The 18,071-nt window shown below is 47.1% G+C and overlaps 1 gene segment (V, D, J or C); it reads left to right on the top strand.

Annotated features, from left to right (window-relative positions):
- The first annotated feature begins 362 nt into the window (after positions 1–362).
- LOC122928165 lies at positions 363–999 on the top strand. The segment is given in 2 exon segments: positions 363–449; positions 674–999. Coding segments are annotated over 2 exon segments (396 nt in total).
- Positions 1,000–18,071: the final 17,072 nt, after the last annotated feature.

Raw genomic sequence — 18,071 nt, 5'->3', positions numbered from 1 at the left:
GGTCATTCAGAGTTGTGTGTTTCATGCTGCTTCAATATATTGTGAAAATCTCATATTGCACTAAAAAATCTGCAATTAAATAAACTAAATCCAGCAACAACCTTATTTTTTATGGAAATAGCCAGCCAGCCTTAAAAATAAAATAATATACAAATCTACTGTACATCTATTTCTGGAAAAGGTTAATAATAACCCATAATTACAGCTTCCACAGGAGACTGAGTATTGTATACACAGCAGAAACTGTCCTTAGACAGAGGGTTGGTGGGTAAATGCACTGCAGTCACACCCTCCCACCTTATAGGGGAGAAGTCAGCAGTCGGTATACTTGTACACATCAGTGATGTCTTGTGCTAGCACGTTATACTCTACTTGTAGAATGGGGAGAAAGTTCAGAGTTATGTCTTACGTGATGGATATTCTATTCATTGCAGTTTGGTTTTTATCAGGTAAATGCAAATTATTAATCTCAATAGATACAGTATCTCTCACTATATTCCCATGTGTGTGTGTGTAAGTATACATGTATATAAGTCTATGTGATTGTGGGTAAGGATGTACATCCATTCCGATATAAAGATGTTTCTTTAATGCATTAAGTGTACTATATGTTCTCAATGAATAAATATGAATAAATAAAAATATTAAAATTTTCTTCAACTTCTTATAACAGATGATGTGCTAGGAAACGCCATCAACTCAGAAAGACATCAACTGGAGGCTAAACCTGGAGAAACAGTAACATTATCCTGTAACTATTCATCTAGTAGCTCTTCCCCATATCTGTACTGGTATCGTCAGTACTCCCACCAAATGCAGTATATCCTCAGCCGGGGGGCAAAGAGCTATTCAAGCTTCAAACGTGAGAATCCAGATTTGGAGCCTAAAAAATTCCAGTCAGAGACCAGCGATACATCCGCCTCTTTATCCATCTCCAGCCTGACCGTGTCTGATTCTGCCTTGTACTTGTGTGCTCTCGGTGATGGGGCACAGTGGTGAACATGAGCATATAGGCAATGTTAAAAACTCCTCATGCAATACACCTTCACAGGCACTAGGCGGCGCAATGCAGTCACATTTACATGATTGAAAATAACATCTGATTCTGATTTTGACATTTCTATACCGCATTTTTTTTTTCTTGAGTAGAACAACATAATTTATGTAGCTATATTAAAACACAGAGTTTGGGTTTAAGCTGACCACACAATTTCCATAGCTATAGGCCAAAAGCGATATCTTCCAACTGCCCCATACACAAATAATTTCAGTTAAGCCAAATGTGCATATATATATATATATATATATATATATATATTTCAAATCACCCCCGTTCTCCAAAATTTAAATATGTAAACAATAAAAAAATACACATTAAGTGCATTGCCACATGCAAAACGCCCATACTATTAAAATAGAAGTATATTTTTTCCCATATGGCAAATGGTGAAACGGAAAAAAAAGGCAAAATGGCAAATTTGCTGTGTTTTGGTCACTTTACCTTCATCCAAAAATTTTATGAAAAAGTCAAATGCACCCTAAAATGATATCATTAAAAAGTAAAGATCTCCCGCAAAAAAATAATAATAATTCAGTATTAAAATCAAAAGAAAAAACTACATATATGTAGTACAGGTCAGTTTTACTGTCTATTGATTTTTCCCACTTCCACCACATTTTATTCAATACTAGCTGATAAACCGGCGTTTCTCGGGTATTTATTTATTTCAATTTTATATTAAATAACAGTGACTTTCACAATGCCCGCCCCTTTAACAGTGACCGCCCCTATTACAGTGACTTTCACAGTGGCCGCCTCTTTAATGGTGACCGCCCATTTAACAGTGGCTGCCCCTTTAACCGTGACCTCCACTTTAACAGTGACTTTCACAATGGCCGCCCCTTTAACGGTGATCGCCCCTTTAAAAGTGACTTTCACAGTGGCCGCCCCTTTAACGGTGACCACCCGTTTAACAGTGACTTTCACAGTGGCCACCTCTTTAACAGTAACTTTCACAGTCGCCGGCCCTTTAACGGTGACAGCCCCTTTAACAGTGACTTTTACGGTGGCCGCCCCATTAACGGTGAATGCCCCTTTAACCTCTTGGGGACACAGAGTGTACAGGTACGCCCTGATATCCCGATACTTAAGGACACAGGGCGTACATGTACGCCCTGTGAATTTCCGATCACCGCTGCGCGGCGGGTGGTGATCGGAACAGAGTGCCTGCTGAAATCATTCAGACCTGCGGTTTGCTGCATTTCCGGGTTATTCAGGTCTCCGGTGACCTGATAACCCGGAATAGGATAGTGATCACTGGTGTGATAATACATCACCAATCACCATCCCTAGATCTAGGGAGGTGGCAGTGACATCACCTCCCAGGATCGCTTCCTATTGACTGCACGGGCGGGCAGGGGTCAACTTCCCTCAGCTCTGCTCTCGTCCTCCACACTGCATCCTGGAGCCGTGGAGAGAGGAGCCTCGTGGATCTTTGAGACCAGCACCCCTCATCTGTGCCCAGCACCCCTCATCTGTGCCCAGCACCCCCCATTTGAGCCACCACAGTGCCACTAAAAAGGTACCTAGGGACAGGTTTAGGGACAGATTAGATTAGGCAGGGAGACTTAGGGAGAGTTTAGGGGAAAAAAAGTTTTTTTTTTTTAGCATCACCCTGATCGGGTGTCTGGAGTCCACAGCACACACAGCTGTGTGACCCTAGACCACCCAGGTGTGCTGCAGCCTGCCCCCCTGCCCCCCCCCCCCCACCCCCACACACACACATTTTTTGAAAGTGCGTAATTCCTTGCAGTATCTGGTGCATTGGAAGGGCTATGGACCCGAGGAGAGGTCTTGGGTACCAGCTAGGGAGGTTCATGCCCATAGACCGGCATGGCCCACACTCCTTATAATACTATGCAAGCCCCTGCGCGTCTATGCGCATTTATGCTAATGGTTTTAAGGGTGAGTGCCGTGCTGATCACTCTGCGCTTGGCTGTGTAGTATGTAAGGAGTCATGTAATGCTGACCACATCACATGACCCCTCTGGCTCCCTATTTAACCTGTTCCGGACATAGCTCAGTATGCCCTGATGTCCCAGTACTTTAGGACACAAGGCATACCTGTACGTCCTATGTATTTCTGATCACCGCAGCTCGGCGGATTGTGATCGGAACCTGGCACGTGCTCAAATCATTGAGCAGGCACCTGGGCACAATGCGCCAGGGGGTCCTGTGACCCTTCCACCCCCCCCCCCGTGTAGGTGATCGCAGCAAACCGCAGGTCAATTCAAGTCAATTCTCTCTCAGGATCGCCTCCCATTGGTCGGCTGCAGGGGCGGGCAGTTAAAATTACTGCAGCGCTCCTCTCTTCCTCCTTTTCAGTCCGGGAGCCGAGGAGAGAGTAGCGCTGCACGTCGGATCTCAGAGCCAGCACCCCCATCTGTTCAGAGATCATCATCCAGCACCCCATTTATGCCACAGCACCCCTATCTGTGCACCCAGGTATTTAGGGAAAGGTTAGGGAAGGGTTAGGTTAGGCAGGTATATTCAGTGAAAGTTAGTGGAAGAAAAAAAACAAAACGTTTTTGATTGCATCACTCTAAATCGGGTGTCTGGGGTCCACAGCACAGCTGTGTGACCCTAGACACCCCAGGGGTGCTGCAGTTTGCCCCCTGCCCCCCCCCACAGCTTTTTGGGGGCGCAAGCAGTTTGTTTTTTGTGAGTACACTGACTGTGAATTCAAATTTTTTGCCCTTTTTTTTTTTTTTTTGTCTGTTAGGTTTAGGGTAAGTTCGCGAACACCCGTGCCCCCACACACACGAACACCAAATAAAGTTTATCATGCTTGCACACACACACACGCACACACACTCCCCTATGGCCCACCGGATGTTCTCGGCAGAGGAGGCATGCACCCAGCTTGCCTCCGAGTCCGAGAGCCCCAGTAAGGAAGAGGATGACCCCACTTTCCTTTTGTCATCCGCGTCCTCCTCATCATGTAGCGATGATGATGAGCCCCCACGGCGACGGAGATGCCGCCAGGCGGAGCAAAGGGACCGCCATGCTAGGGACCCTGTGGCCCACACGAGTACGAGCAGCTCTGGGGCTCGTACTAGTTTTCCGGCCAACCAGTTTAGTCCACCGGAGCCCCCTGCTGGTGAACTTGCCTGGTATACACCAGAGTGTTTTGAGCCCGTGATTCCTGATTTTGTAGGCCAACCAGGAATCCAGATTTCCACAGTGGGCTTCACTGAATACGACTACTTTAGTCTTTTTTTCAGTGACCACTTTGTAAATCTAATAGTGGAGCAAACAAACCTGTATGCCCAACAGTTTGTTGCTCAACACCCGGGCTCCTTTTTGGGTAGGCCTGGTGGCTGGACTCCGGTCAGTGCAGCCGAGATGAGGACATTTTGGGGCCTCGTGCTGCACATGGGCCTAGTCAAGAAACCTAGTGTCAGGCATTACTGGAGTGGGGATGTCCTCTACCAGACCCCACTTTACAGTACTGCCATGACACACTCCTAGTTTGAGGCCATCCGGAAATGCCTGCATTATGCAGATAATGCAGCATGTCCCCCCCAAGGTGATCCTGCCTATGACCGTCTGTACAAAATCAGGGCGGTCATCGATCACTTTGGGGCCAAATTTGTACAGGCCTATGTACCTGGAAGGGAGGTCGCGGTTGATGAGTCTCTCATTGCTGTCAAGGGGAGACTCCATTTCCGCCAGTATGTTCCCTCTAAGCGGGCTAGGTATGGCGTGAAACTGTACACACTTTGTGAGAGTATCTCAGGGTACACTTACAAGTTTTGTGTATATGAGGTGCGAGATTCCCGTATTTAACACCCAGAATGTCCCCTCACTCTGGGTGTTAGCGGGAAACTTGTGTGGGACCTTATGCACCCACTGCTAGATAAGGGTTACCACCTGTACGTGGATAACTTTTATACTAGTATCCCCTTGTTCCAGTCCCTCGCCGCCAGATCCATGTCCGCTTGTGGGACCGTGCAGAAAAATCAATGCGGCCTCCCTACCTAGCCCCTCCAGGTACCTATCCCCAGGAGTGTGACCCGTGCCCTTATCAGTGGAAACCTATTGCCGGTCAGATAAGTACAAGAGGGATGTCCTTGTACTGTCCACAATTCATGGTAACGGCATCACCCCTGTCCCTGTGCGAGGTACCGCGGCAACGGCCCTCAAGCCTGATTGTATCGTCGACTACAATCGGAATATGGGAGGAGTTGATCTCTGTGATCAAGTCCTCAAGCCATATAATGCCATGCGCAAAACCCGGGCATTGTACAAAAAAGTTGCGGTCTACTGGGTACAGGTTGCCTTGTACAACTCTTTTGTGCTGTCCCGGAGCGCTGGCAACACAGGGACATTTCTTCAGTTCTATGTGGCATTACTCAAGGCCCTGATCTTTTGTGACCGGAAAAGAGCAGGCCGGAGTACCTCGGGAACTGGAGGCGCCCCCGACACATCACTGGCCAACACTTTCCAGGAGTGGTCCCCCATACTGGAAAGAAGGGACGGACCCCAAAAAAGTGCAGTGTGTCACAGGAGGAGGATACGGAAGGACACCACTACTTAGTGTGACACGTGCCCCGATCATCCGGGCCTCTGCATTGACGGTTGCTTCAGGGAGTACCACACTTCCATGGAGTACTTAATTTATATCCCAATTTAGCAACTGACAATCAGATAAAAAACTATGGTTCTCAGACTTGAGACACTAAAACATATATTTTTTTTCAAAAAAAGTAAAACTAAAATAATAAAAAAAAGACATATTAGGTATCGCCGCGTCAGTAAGAATCTGCTCTATAAAAATACCCCATGAACTAACCCCTCAGATGAACACGTTCAAAAAAAAAAGTGCAAAAAAAGTTTTTTTTTGTCACCTTACATCACAAAAATTGTAATAGCCAGCGTTTAAAAAGTCATATGCCCCCCAAAATAGTGGCAATAAAACTGTCCTCTCATACTGCAAAAAATGAGCCCATACCTAAGATAATCTAAAAAAATAATTACTCTTAGACTATGGAGATAAAAAAATGTAAACAATATTTTTTTGTTTATAAAAAGATAATATAGTGCAAAACATAATTAAATATAAAAAAAGTAGATATATTAGGTGTCGCCGCATCCATAAGTATCTGCTCTATAAAAATACCCCATGACCTAACCCCTCAGATGAACACAGTAAAAAAAAAAAAAATATTAAAAATAAAACGGTGCCAAAATAGCAATTTTTGGGCCAATTTTCTATTTTTATCCGTTTTATTCCAATAACAAAACAAGGGTTAACAGCCAAACAAAACATAATATTCATTACCCTGATTTTGCAGTTTACAGAAACACCCCATATGTGGTCGTAAACAGCTGTATGACCAAACAGCAGGGCGCAGAAGGAAAGGAACGCCGTATTGTTTCTGAAAGGCAGATTTTGATGGCTTTTTATTTTGGGCACCATGTCCCATTTGAAGGCCCCCTGATGCATCCCTAGAATAGAAACTCCATAAAAGCGACCCCCATCTAAGAAACTACACCCCTCAAGGTATTCAAAACTGATTTAACAAACTTTATTAACCCTTTAGGTGTTCCTCAGCAGATTTTTTCAAATGGAGATGAAATGTCAGAATTTCTATTTTTGGTAACCTTGGCAACCTTTTGGTAAACCAAAAATAATATGTACCCTGAAAATAGTCCCAACAAAACTGCCACCTTATCCCATAGTTTCCAAAATGGGGTCATTTTTATGGAGTTTCTACTCTAGGGGTGCATCAGGGGGGCTTCAAAAGGGACATGGTGTAAATAAATCAGTCCAGCAAAATCTGCCTTCCAAAAACCATACGGTGCACCTTTCCCTCTACACCCTACTGTGTGCCCGTACAGTAGTTTATGGCCACATATGGGATGTTTCTGCAAACTACAGAATCAGGGCAATAAATAGAGCATTTGGTTTGGCTGTTAACCCTTGCTTTGTTACTGATAAAATAGAAAATTTGCCAAAAAATCTAAATTCTGAAATTTTAGCTCCATTTGTCATTAACTCTTGTGGAACACCTAAAGGGTTAATGACATTTGTAAAATCAGTTTTGAATACCTTGAGGTGTGCAGTTTCTACTAGAATGGGGTCATTTCTGTGTGGTTTCTATTATGTAAGCCTCACAAAATGATTTCAGACCTGAACTGGTCTTTTGTACTTCTAGCTGCTCCTGGTAATCGACCTTGGCTTTCTCCTGACCATTCTCTGCTTGTTCCTTTGTACTGCGCTGCCTTCCAGGGAGGCCGTACTGGGCCACCAATTAAGGGGAGGCCGACATGACAGGGTTTTGGCTGCAGAAGGGTAGGTGGTGCGTTGAGGGTTAACAGTTTTAAAAGTTAGAGTAGTGAAGGAATGAGCTGGGAGGAGTTAGGTATAGGCGGGAGAAAAGTTTATATAAGGTCAGGTCAGGGGCAGGTCAGTACCTGCAATTTCTAGTGAACTGTCGAGCACATCATGGAGCCTGTGGAGGAGCTGATCCAGCGTCTGCGCGCGGCTGCAGAGGAACATGGACCTGGATGGCTGCAAGAACAGGTGTCCGGAGTGTTGCAGGGGGCGGCGGTGAGTAACACCTAGCTCACCGCCACAAGCTAGACGGCCGCGGCGGGTACGGCCGCCGGCGCGCCTGAGCCCTGACATGGCCCCCAGGTCCAGACGCAGAGTGCGGAGCCCCTCCGGGGACCCTCCGCGCCGGGGGGCTGTAGCAGTGCCCAATACCAGGCCCTCCCGGCGCGGGAGGAATCCTGGTGCACATGCGGGGCCTTTCTCTGAGCAGGCGGAATCCTCCCCTGTCTCCAGGCTATCAGGGATCCAGGACCAGGAACGGCGGCTCCTCTCACCCGTGGGGAGGCCGCTCGGCGCCACAGTGGGACCCGATCTGCCGCGGCTGTGCGCACGGATTCTGGGGACGCGCACAGGCCGCAGGATACAACGCCGAGGAGAGATGCCGCCGCCACGTGCGCATCCAGCATGGACCACTGCTGGGATGCTGCTACAGCCCGGATCCTCGCCGCAGGATGGAAGAGGTGAAGAGAGGCCAGAAGTCAGGAGCGTCATTCTGGATCCAGGATCTTCAGCTGCGGGGTCCACAGCCCCCCGGCAGCTAGGTGAGGCCACTGGGAGCGGGCATGACCTTTTTAGATTAGGCCCCAGGGCAGTGGGGGGCCCACAGGGGGATTTAGGTAGGGATTTAGGACAGCTTTTTTACAACCTGGCGGGTTGGGTGTCCGGTTTTGGGGCGTCTGGGGTCTCACCAGTCACAGCATGGGGGGCAGGACCTGTTGGCAGTGGGGTGTCTGGGGGTAGGCTGCATGGGGGGGATGCTGGGGGGAGCGGTGACCTGCCTGGGATTGTGTCGGTGGGTGCCGGGGCGGCGGTTGGGGGTAATAGTGAGGCTGGGGGACTTAGCGCCGGTTCAAGCATGGAGGTTGGGAGGTCTGGCGAGGCAGTTTCAGTCTCGGTACAGGCGGGAGGTGAGGATGATAGGCTTAAGGTTGATGATTCTGCACGTGGCGAAGTATATGTCTGTTTTGAAGGGCCTTTAGGGGCCCATTTGAAACAAGACGTGCGTGAACGTATCTGGAAGGGGGAGTATGTGGAAATTTTTTCCCTGCTCCCCCTGGAGCGTTTTAATTTGGAAAGGGGAAAGCGGGATGATGGCAAAAAAGAGGAAGAGGAAAAACGTAGGTTCCGCTTAATCCCACGTACTTTTTCAAACTGGCTTCAGGCGTTCGCGATTTTGGCCAGCGTGATAGGGGAGAAAAAGCCGGAATGTTGTTCGGCTTTATTCTGTTATATGGACGCTATTGGGGAAGCGTGTCGGGTATACAGCGGATCTGGATGGCTGCGCTACGATGAGCAGTTCAGACAGAGGATGGCGGTGCGGAATAATATAAGGTGGGATCATAAGGATATTGGGCTATGGATGCGGGTAATGGCACCTGTGAGCCCGGCCCAGTCCTTTCGGGGGGAGGCAGGAGGGTCAGGACAGTCAGCTTTTACAGTTGCTTCCGCAAAGGGATTATGTTTCCTTTTTAACGAAGGGAACTGCAAATTTGGGGCAAAATGTCGTTTTAAGCATGAATGCTCCTCCTGCGGCGGTAACCATGGATTTAGCCGTTGTTTTAGGGCCAATAGGCAGAGGGGTGGAGATGCCGGTGGTAAAGGGCAGGACACCGGTGCAGGTAGCAAAGATGGCCCCTTTTCTAAGTAGATACCCGGATCAGGGTGTGGCGGAGTTTTTACGGGTGGGGTTTACGGATGGTTTTCATATTCCGTCGGCGCCGTTGCCAGCTGTTTCTGGGCGAAAAAATTTACGGTCCGCTTTACAACATCCTGAAGTGGTTACGCGTAAATTGGAAAGGGAGGTGGCGTTGGGTCGTATGGACGGACCTTTTGTCGAACCCCCTTTTCCTGACTTGAGAGTATCGCCGTTAGGTTTAGTTCCCAAGAAAGAGCCAAACTCGTTTCGACTCATTCATCACCTATCCTACCCAAAAGGGGCGTCGGTCAATGACGGTATTGATCCGGACTTGTGTTCGGTGGTGTACACTTCATTTGACGCGGCGGTGGCCTGGGTCCGGCGGTTAGGGGCGGGGGCGTTATTGGCAAAGACGGACATTGAGGCGGCGTTTCGCCTCTTGCCCGTTCACCCAGATAGTTTGCACTTGTTGGGCTGTTTTTGGGGGAAGGTTATTTTGTGGATAGGTGCCTACCGATGGGTTGTTCGGTGTCCTGTGCATATTTTGAGTCTTTTAGCTCTTTTTTGGAGTGGGTGGTAGTCGACATGTCAGGTTGTTCATGCATTATACATTATTTGGATGACTTCCTTTGTCTGGGCCCGGCGGGCTCCAGGATTTGTTCTCTGTTACTAAATACGTTGAGGGCGGTTTTTCATTCCTTTGGGGTGCCACTAGCAGAGGAAAAAACGGTGGGCCCCACCACGGAATTGAGTTTTCTGGGTATAGTGATCAACACCGACAGGTTAGAATGTCGCCTGCCTGAGGATAAGTTAGTGGATTTGAGGTTGGCGGTAGACATGGCTAAGCGGTCCCTTAAAATTAGGTTAAAGGATTTGCAGTCGCTACTGGGAAAACTCAATTTTGCATGCAGAATCATACCCATGGGAAGAATATTTTGTCGTCGGTTGGCGGGGGCTACGGCTGGTGTAAAGGCCCCGCATCATTTCATTCGTTTGGGCAGGGAGCTTAAAGGGGATTTGGCGGTATGGGCTGATTTTTTACAGCATTTTAATGGGAGGTCTTTGGTTCTGGGTGACGTGGTGGAAGACTTTGATTTTGACCTTTTTTCAGACGCGGCGGGTGTATCCGGTTTTGGGGTCTATTGTCATGGGCAGTGGTGCGCAGGTACATGGCCGGAGTGTTGGGTGGATCGGGGTTGGGTTAAGAACTTGGTGCTTTTGGAACTCTTCCCAATTGTGCTGGCAGTGGTGTTGTGGGGGGACTTTTTTAGGGACAGAAAACTGCGTTTTCACTGCGACAACTTGGGGGTTGTGGACATCATCAATGGCATGACGGCGTCCTCGCCGCCAGTGATTTGTTTGTTGCAGCACTTAGTGTTACTTTGCCTGAGATTGAATACCTGGATTGTTGCGGTGCATGTGCCCGGGGTTACTAACTGTATTGCGGATGCCCTTTCTCGTTCGCAGTGGGACCGGTTTCGGCAGCTGGCGCCGGACGCGGAGCTCGAGGGTCTGCGGTGTCCGGAATCCATGTGGGGGCTGCTGGAGGAGCCATAGGTCGGTTGCTGCAGGATTCTATGAGTGTCGGGACGTGGGTAGCGTACGGCAAAGCGTGGCAGGAGTGGGTGTCGTGGTGCTCGGACCTGGGTATCGCTGCTAATGAGGGGGAGGTCCCGCTGTTACTGTTTCTAGGGCATGTTAAGGAGGCGGGCTGGTCGGTCGCGCGGCTTAATAAATGGTTGGCAGGTGTTGCATTTGGTTTCAAGCTACGTCAATGGCCGGATGTGACCAAGGCGTTCTTGGTACGTCAGGTGTTGAAAGGTTGGAGGCGCGGGGCGCGATCGGCTGATAGACGGAGGCCGGTTTCTTTTCAACTCTTGTTGCGGATTGGGGGGCAGCTGGAGCTGGTTTGTCATTCGCCTTGGGAGGTAATGCTATTTCGGGTTGCCTTTTCTCTCGCCTTTTTTGGGGCGTTTCGGCTGGGGGAACTTGTGTGCAGAAGTGTGCAGGTCATTGGCGGGGGAATACTGAGGGAGGATGTCGTCCTGTCCCATGACCAGGTAGTGATTCGTATTCGCAAATCCAAGACTGATAGGGAAGGGAGGGGTAGTTACGTTCGGCTGTTTGCAGTACCAGGTTGTTCCATGTGCCCGGTCCGGTGTTTGAGGGAGTATGGTGTTGGGGGGATGTCCCCGGTTGGCCCACTGTTGACTCATGAGGATGGCTCGTATTTATCACGTTATCAGTTTGTGGCAGTGTTCAAACGCTGCATTCTCAAGTTGGGTATGGCAGCTGGTGACTTTACGGGTCACTCGTTTCGCATTGGGGCGGCGACTGAGGCAGCAAGGGCGGGCCTGAGTGACGAGGTAATTAAGAGAATAGGTCGCTGGGAATCAGTGCGTTTTCGCTCCTATGTGCGTTTAGGTTGCATTTAATTTTGTATGTATTGATTGACTTTGTTTTCTGGTTTGTTTTGCAGGCTTCAATCCAGCGTTGGTTTGGGTGCTTGGCCACTCTTTCGTCTTTTGGGGTGCCCTTCGGGCGGATGTGCGCCCGGATGGTCGGCAACTGGGTCTCCATAGGGATGTAGCTGAAGTCCGTTGGCTTGGGGTAAGAGGCATGTTGTGGGGTGGAGTGATGAGAGAGGTTCACCGGTATGTTAGATTGACTAGGCCCCCGGATGTATTGGTTCTGCATGTGGGGGGAAACGATTTGGGCGCACGACCAGTCCGGGAGTTGATACAGGGATATCAAATTCGATTTGCTTAGGCTATGGTCCTTGTTCCCTGGCACTATCACGGTGTGGTCAGATATTGTACCGCGGTCGGTTGAGCGACTTAACAAGGCGAGGATCAAGGTCAACAGGCTGATAGGGAAATTTGTGGCCAGGAATGGGGCGGTGGCTGTTCGGCACATCGATTTGGAACGGGGTGAAGGAGCTTTTTGGAGGGCCGATGGCATTCATCTGAACGCAGTCGGAATTGATCTTTGGTCTTTGGGGTTACAAGATGGTGTTGAGCGAGCACTGAGGGTGTGGAGGAACGCGCAAGCCTAAGGTTGGGGTCAGGTTGCGCGTCGTTGGCGGGGGGAGGTCCTCGAAGTTGGTGACACTGATGCTTATGGAGGAGGGGAGGGCCTCAATGGTGGGGGCTGGACTCCCATGGTTGGTGTAGTTGGCTCGTGGAGAAGACGTCCGTGAATTGGTCTCCGAGCTGGCGTTTTACGGCTGGAGGCAGGACGGTGGTGCCAGTATGGGCAAGTGCGGTTTAATAAGTTGGGGCTTCGAGGACCTCCCTCGTCAGTGGGGAAGATAACACGGCATTTAATGTTATTTAATGTTATTTATTGTTATTTATTGTTATTTAATGCTATGGAAATTTATGCGTTATTTATGGTTATGTATTTAGATTTGGGAATAAACGGCTGCTGTGGCCATTAAATCCAAGATCGGTCTCTGTGTCGTTATTACTACTAAAATGGTAAGGTAGGAAGGGGGGAGGTCGGGGGGGGGCGTCTCAGGGAAATGTTTTACCCCCGAAATGAATAGACAATAACCTGGTCATGGTTTTGACTCGTCCGTATTCGTTCTGTTTGTTGTCTGTTTGTCCTCCCTGCACTCACACAAAGTTAGGGACTGCCATCAAGTTGTCCCCAGTCATCAGGACTTGCGAGGCAAGTAGGCAGGGTCAGGGGCGAGGGTGGAGTGCAGTGGTCACTCCCTCCCCCCTGTATGTGTGTGTGTATTCATGACCATTACAGAGGCACTATCCATCCAAAAAACAACCCACCCCATAGCTTCATAGCAAGCACAATGGTGAACAATTCCAACAAGGTTAAGTTATGTCACCAAACTCTTGCAGACCAGTCCGATGGCCATACGCAGTCTTCAGGACCGTGCCATAATCCAATGACCCCGCAGTATCAGTAAACTATTCGATGCTAGAGTTTGTAACTTAGAATGGGGCGGAGTTTATGTGCCCGGATTTTACCAACTGAAATGTTGGTAAGTATGGTAATGGCCTCTTGCATCCAATTTTTATTTCACAAATATTCAGCTGTCAAACGAATCCGAAGTTTTACATTTTGCTTCAGATAAATTATGCTAAAATGCCATTAGTGCCATTTTACTGTGAAAATTGGCAGAAAAAAATGAGGGAGGATGAAGATGGAAGATTACATGACCCTCAGAGTAAATAGTGGTAGGGGGCTTGTCCTGATTGACTGTGAGACAATCAAGGGCAGGATTTTGGAAGATCTTTCAGCCTCTGGGCTGAATAGATGCCATTTTGTATGTAGCTTACAGTCTGAGTATATGTGTTTTGGCAGCATCTGACTAAAAAGCTATTACAGACACAAGTCACTAACATAGGTGTCATAAGGAGAGTATAGGGACATAATTAGGTGGATTCATAGTTTTACCAGGAAAAGTAATTAGGGAAGGATTGGTCATTCAGAGTTGTGTGTTTCATGCTGCTGCTATATAGTGAAAATGTCATATTGCACAAAAAAACCTGCAATTAAATAAACCAAATCCAGCAACAACCTTATTTTTTTAAGGAAATAGCCAGCCGACCTTAAAAACAAAATAATATAAAAATCTACTGTACATCTATTTTCTGGAAAAGGTCAATAATAACCCATAATTACAGCTTCCACAGGAGACTGAGTATTGTATATACAGCAGAAACTGTCCTTAGACAGAGGGTTGGTGGGTAAATGCACTGCAGTCACATCCTCCCACCTTATAAGAGAGAAGTCAGCAGTCGGTATACTTGTACACATCAGTGATGTCTTGTGCTAGCACGTTATACTCTACTTGTAGAATGGGGAGAAAGTTCAGGGTTATGTCTTACGTGATGGATATTGTATTCCTTGCAGTTTGGTTTTTATCAGGTAAATGCAAAGTATTAATCTCAATAGATACAGTATCTCTCACTATATTCCTATGTGTGTAAGTATACATGTATATAAGTCTATGTCATTGTGGGTAAGTATGTACATCCATTCCGATATAAAGATGTTTCTATAATGCATTCCGCGTACTATATGTTCTCAATGAATAAATATGAATAAATATAAATATTCTAATTTTCTCCAACTTCTTATAACAGATGATGTGCTAGGAAACGCCATCAACTCAGAAAGACATCAACTGGAGGCTAAACCTGGAGAAACAGTAACATTATCCTGTAACTATTCATCTAGTAGCTCTTCCCCATATCTGCACTGGTATCGTCAGTACCCCCACCAAATGCAGTATATGCCTCAGCCAGGGGGGCAAAGAGCTATTCAAGCTTCAAACGTGAGAATCCAGATTTGGAGCCTAAAAAATTCCAGTCAGAGACCAGCGATACATCCACCTCTTTATCCATCTCCAGCCTGACCGTGTCTGATTCTGCCTTGTACTTGTGTGCTCTCGGTGATGGGGCACAGTGGTGAACATGAACATATAGGCAATGTTGAAAACTCCTCATGCAATACACCTTCACAGGCACTAGGCGGCGCAATGCAGTCACATTTACATGTTTGAAAATAACATTCTGATTTTGACATTTCTAAACCGGTTTAGTTTTAGTTTTTTTATCTTGATTAGAAAAATGAAGGTCAATGTTATCCATTCACTCCATTATTCCAGAACCCAGAATAACACATCTTTTTAAGCAAGGTTACCATATTACCATATCTGACTCTTCCCTGTTTATTCCCCTCACTCTTCAGTTTATTCAGTAGCATACATCTACCATAGGTTTTTACTAGTGATGAGCAAACCTATCAAAAGCTAAATTTGTCTGCTTTGCAGAATTTCACAAAGAAATTTGATTTGTGACAAATTACTTCATCACAAAGTGCATCTCTTTGTATGTAACGGGTGCAATGACAGGGAACGGCAAGCGTGCCACCCCCATCAACCCCTCAGATGCCGGGTTCATTGCCCATTGAGGCATCTGAGTTTACAGTTTAGGTATTTCAGGGGTTAATCAGGGTTAAAAAAAAATACTCACCTTATCCATTTGCTCGTGTAAAGGCTGTCGCGGCCATCTTGAAGACACCGCGCAAAATCTTGTGCAGTGACATGATGACATCATCACTGAGGTGTTTCTGCGCCTGGCCAGCACGCTGGCATGGTGACATCATATGTTACCCTGCACGACACTCTGCACAGTTTCTGCAATCAAGATGGCCGTGACAGCCGCATCATGCCAGTGGCGGATCCAGAGCCTGGTCTCGGGAGGGACACTTTCAGATTATTTTCTGTCTGCCGCCACAAAACAATGGTGCTTATAGAACAGACTACACAGTGTAACGGTATACTGTATATTGTGTGGCACAGTGTAGCGGTATACTGTATATTGTGGGGCACAGTGTATAGGTATACTGTACATTGTGGGGCACAGTGTAGCGGTATACTGTATATTGCGTGGCACAGCGTAGAGGTATACTGTATATTGTGTGGCACAGTGTAGAGGTATACTCCATATTGTGGGGCACAGTGTATAGGTATACTGTACATTGTGGGGCACAGTGTAGCGGTATACTGTATATTGCGTGGCACAGCGTAGAGGTATACTGTATATTGTGTGGCACAGTGTAGAGGTATACTGTATATTGTGTGGCACAGTGTAGAGGTATACGGTATATTGTGTGGCACAGTGTAGAGGTATACTGTATATTGTGTGGCACAGTGTAGAGGTATACTGTACATTGTGTGGCACAGTGTAGCGGTATACTGTATATTGTGTGGCACAGTGTAGAGGTATACTGTATATTGTGTGGCACAGTGTAGAGGTATACTGTATATTGTGTGCACAGTGTAGAGGTATACTGTATATTGTGTGGCACAGTGTAGAGGTATATTGTATATCGTGGGGCACAGTGTAGAGGTATACTGTATATTTTGTGGCACAGTGTAGCAGTATACTGTATATTGTGTGGCACAGTGTAGAGGTATACTGTATATTGTGTGGCACAGTGTAGAGGTATACTGTATATTGTGTGCACAGTGTAGAGGTATACTGTATATTGTGTGGCACAGTGTAGAGGTATATTGTATATCGTGGGGCACAGTGTAGAGGTATACTGTATATTGTGTGGCACAGTGTAGCGGTATACTGTATATTGTGGGGCACAGTGTATAGGTATACTGTACATTGTGGGGCACAGTGTAGCGGTATACTGTATATTGCGTGGCACAGCGTAGAGGTATACTGTATATTGTGTGGCACAGTGTAGAGGTACACTGTATATTGTGGGGCACAGTGTATAGGTATACTGTACATTGTGGGGCACAGTGTAGCGGTATACTGTATATTGCGTGGCACAGCGTAGAGGTATACTGTATATTGTGTGGCACAGTGTAGAGGTATACTGTATATTGTGTGGCACAGTGTAGAGGTATACTGTATATTGTGTGCACAGTGTAGAGGTATACTGTATATTGTGTGGCACAGTGTAGAGGTATATTGTATATCGTGGGGCACAGTGTAGAGGTATACTGTATATTGTGTGGCACAGTGTAGCGGTATACTGTATATTGTGGGGCACAGTGTATAGGTATACTGTACATTGTGGGGCACAGTGTAGCGGTATACTGTATATTGCGTGGCACAGCGTAGAGGTATACTGTATATTGTGTGGCACAGTGTAGAGGTATACTGTATATTGTGTGCACAGTGTATAGGTATACTGTATATTGTGGGGCACAGTGTAGCGGTATACTGTATATTGTGGAGCACAGTGTAGAGGTATACAGTACATTGTGTGGCACAGTGTAGCGGTATACTGTATATTGCGTGGCACAGCGTAGAGGTATACTGTATATTGTGTGGCACAGTGTAGAGGTATACTGTATATTGTGTGCACAGTGTATAGGTATACTGTATATTGTGGGGCACAGTGTAGCGGTATACTGTATATTGTGGAGCACAGTGTAGAGGTATACAGTACATTGTGTGGCACAGTGTATGCTATGTGTATAACATAAACATATTTCACAAGAAAACGTACAATTACTTGGCTCGGCCCTTGGGGATCTCGGACGCCATTTCAACACTTTGGTCGGGGGCTCGGCGGAGCTGATGTTGTGTTTTATCCTAATGAGAAAGATTTCATAATAAGAATTTGGAGAAGGGGCAGAGGGATAGCAGAGCAGGGAGAGGCTGGTGCTGCTAATAGGGGGCTCATACCATGGGGGAGTAATAAAGCCCACCATAATACCCCCCATAGAAATAATTCTCCTTATAATGTGACAGTGCAAAAAATACCCCCATAGTGCCCCCATAATGTGCCAGTATAAATACCCCTATATAGTGCCCCCAGTAAATGCCCCATAGTGCTCCACACCCTCCTTCCTCCTAGTGCCCCCCATAATGTACCAGTATAAAATGCTCCAGTAGAACCCCTCAGTGTCCACCATAATTTGCAAGTATAAAATACCCCTTCTTAGTGCCCCCTGTAGATGACCCCATAGTACTCCTCTCCCCCTTCCCCATAGTACCCACCACAATGTGTCCCAGTATAAAATTGTACTGTACAGAGCGCCCATATAAAATACACCTTCTTTGTGGCCTCAGCAGATGCCCCTATAGTGCCCCTAATCATGTGCCTGTATTAACCGCCCATTATGTGCCTGTATTAATAACAGCCCCCTATGTGCCAGTATTAATAACACCCCCCCCATGTGCCAGTATTAATAACAGCCCCCCCCCATGTGCCAGTATTAATAACAGCCCCCCCATGTGCCAGTATTAATACCAGCCCCCCCATGTGCCAGTATTAATAACAAACCCCCATGTGCCTGTAATAATAACAGCCCCCCA

Source organism: Bufo gargarizans, chromosome 1, assembly GCF_014858855.1.
Source record: "Bufo gargarizans isolate SCDJY-AF-19 chromosome 1, ASM1485885v1, whole genome shotgun sequence".
Classification (NCBI taxonomy): Eukaryota; Metazoa; Chordata; class Amphibia; order Anura; family Bufonidae; genus Bufo; species Bufo gargarizans.
This window is presented reverse-complemented; position numbering and strand designations above follow the sequence as displayed.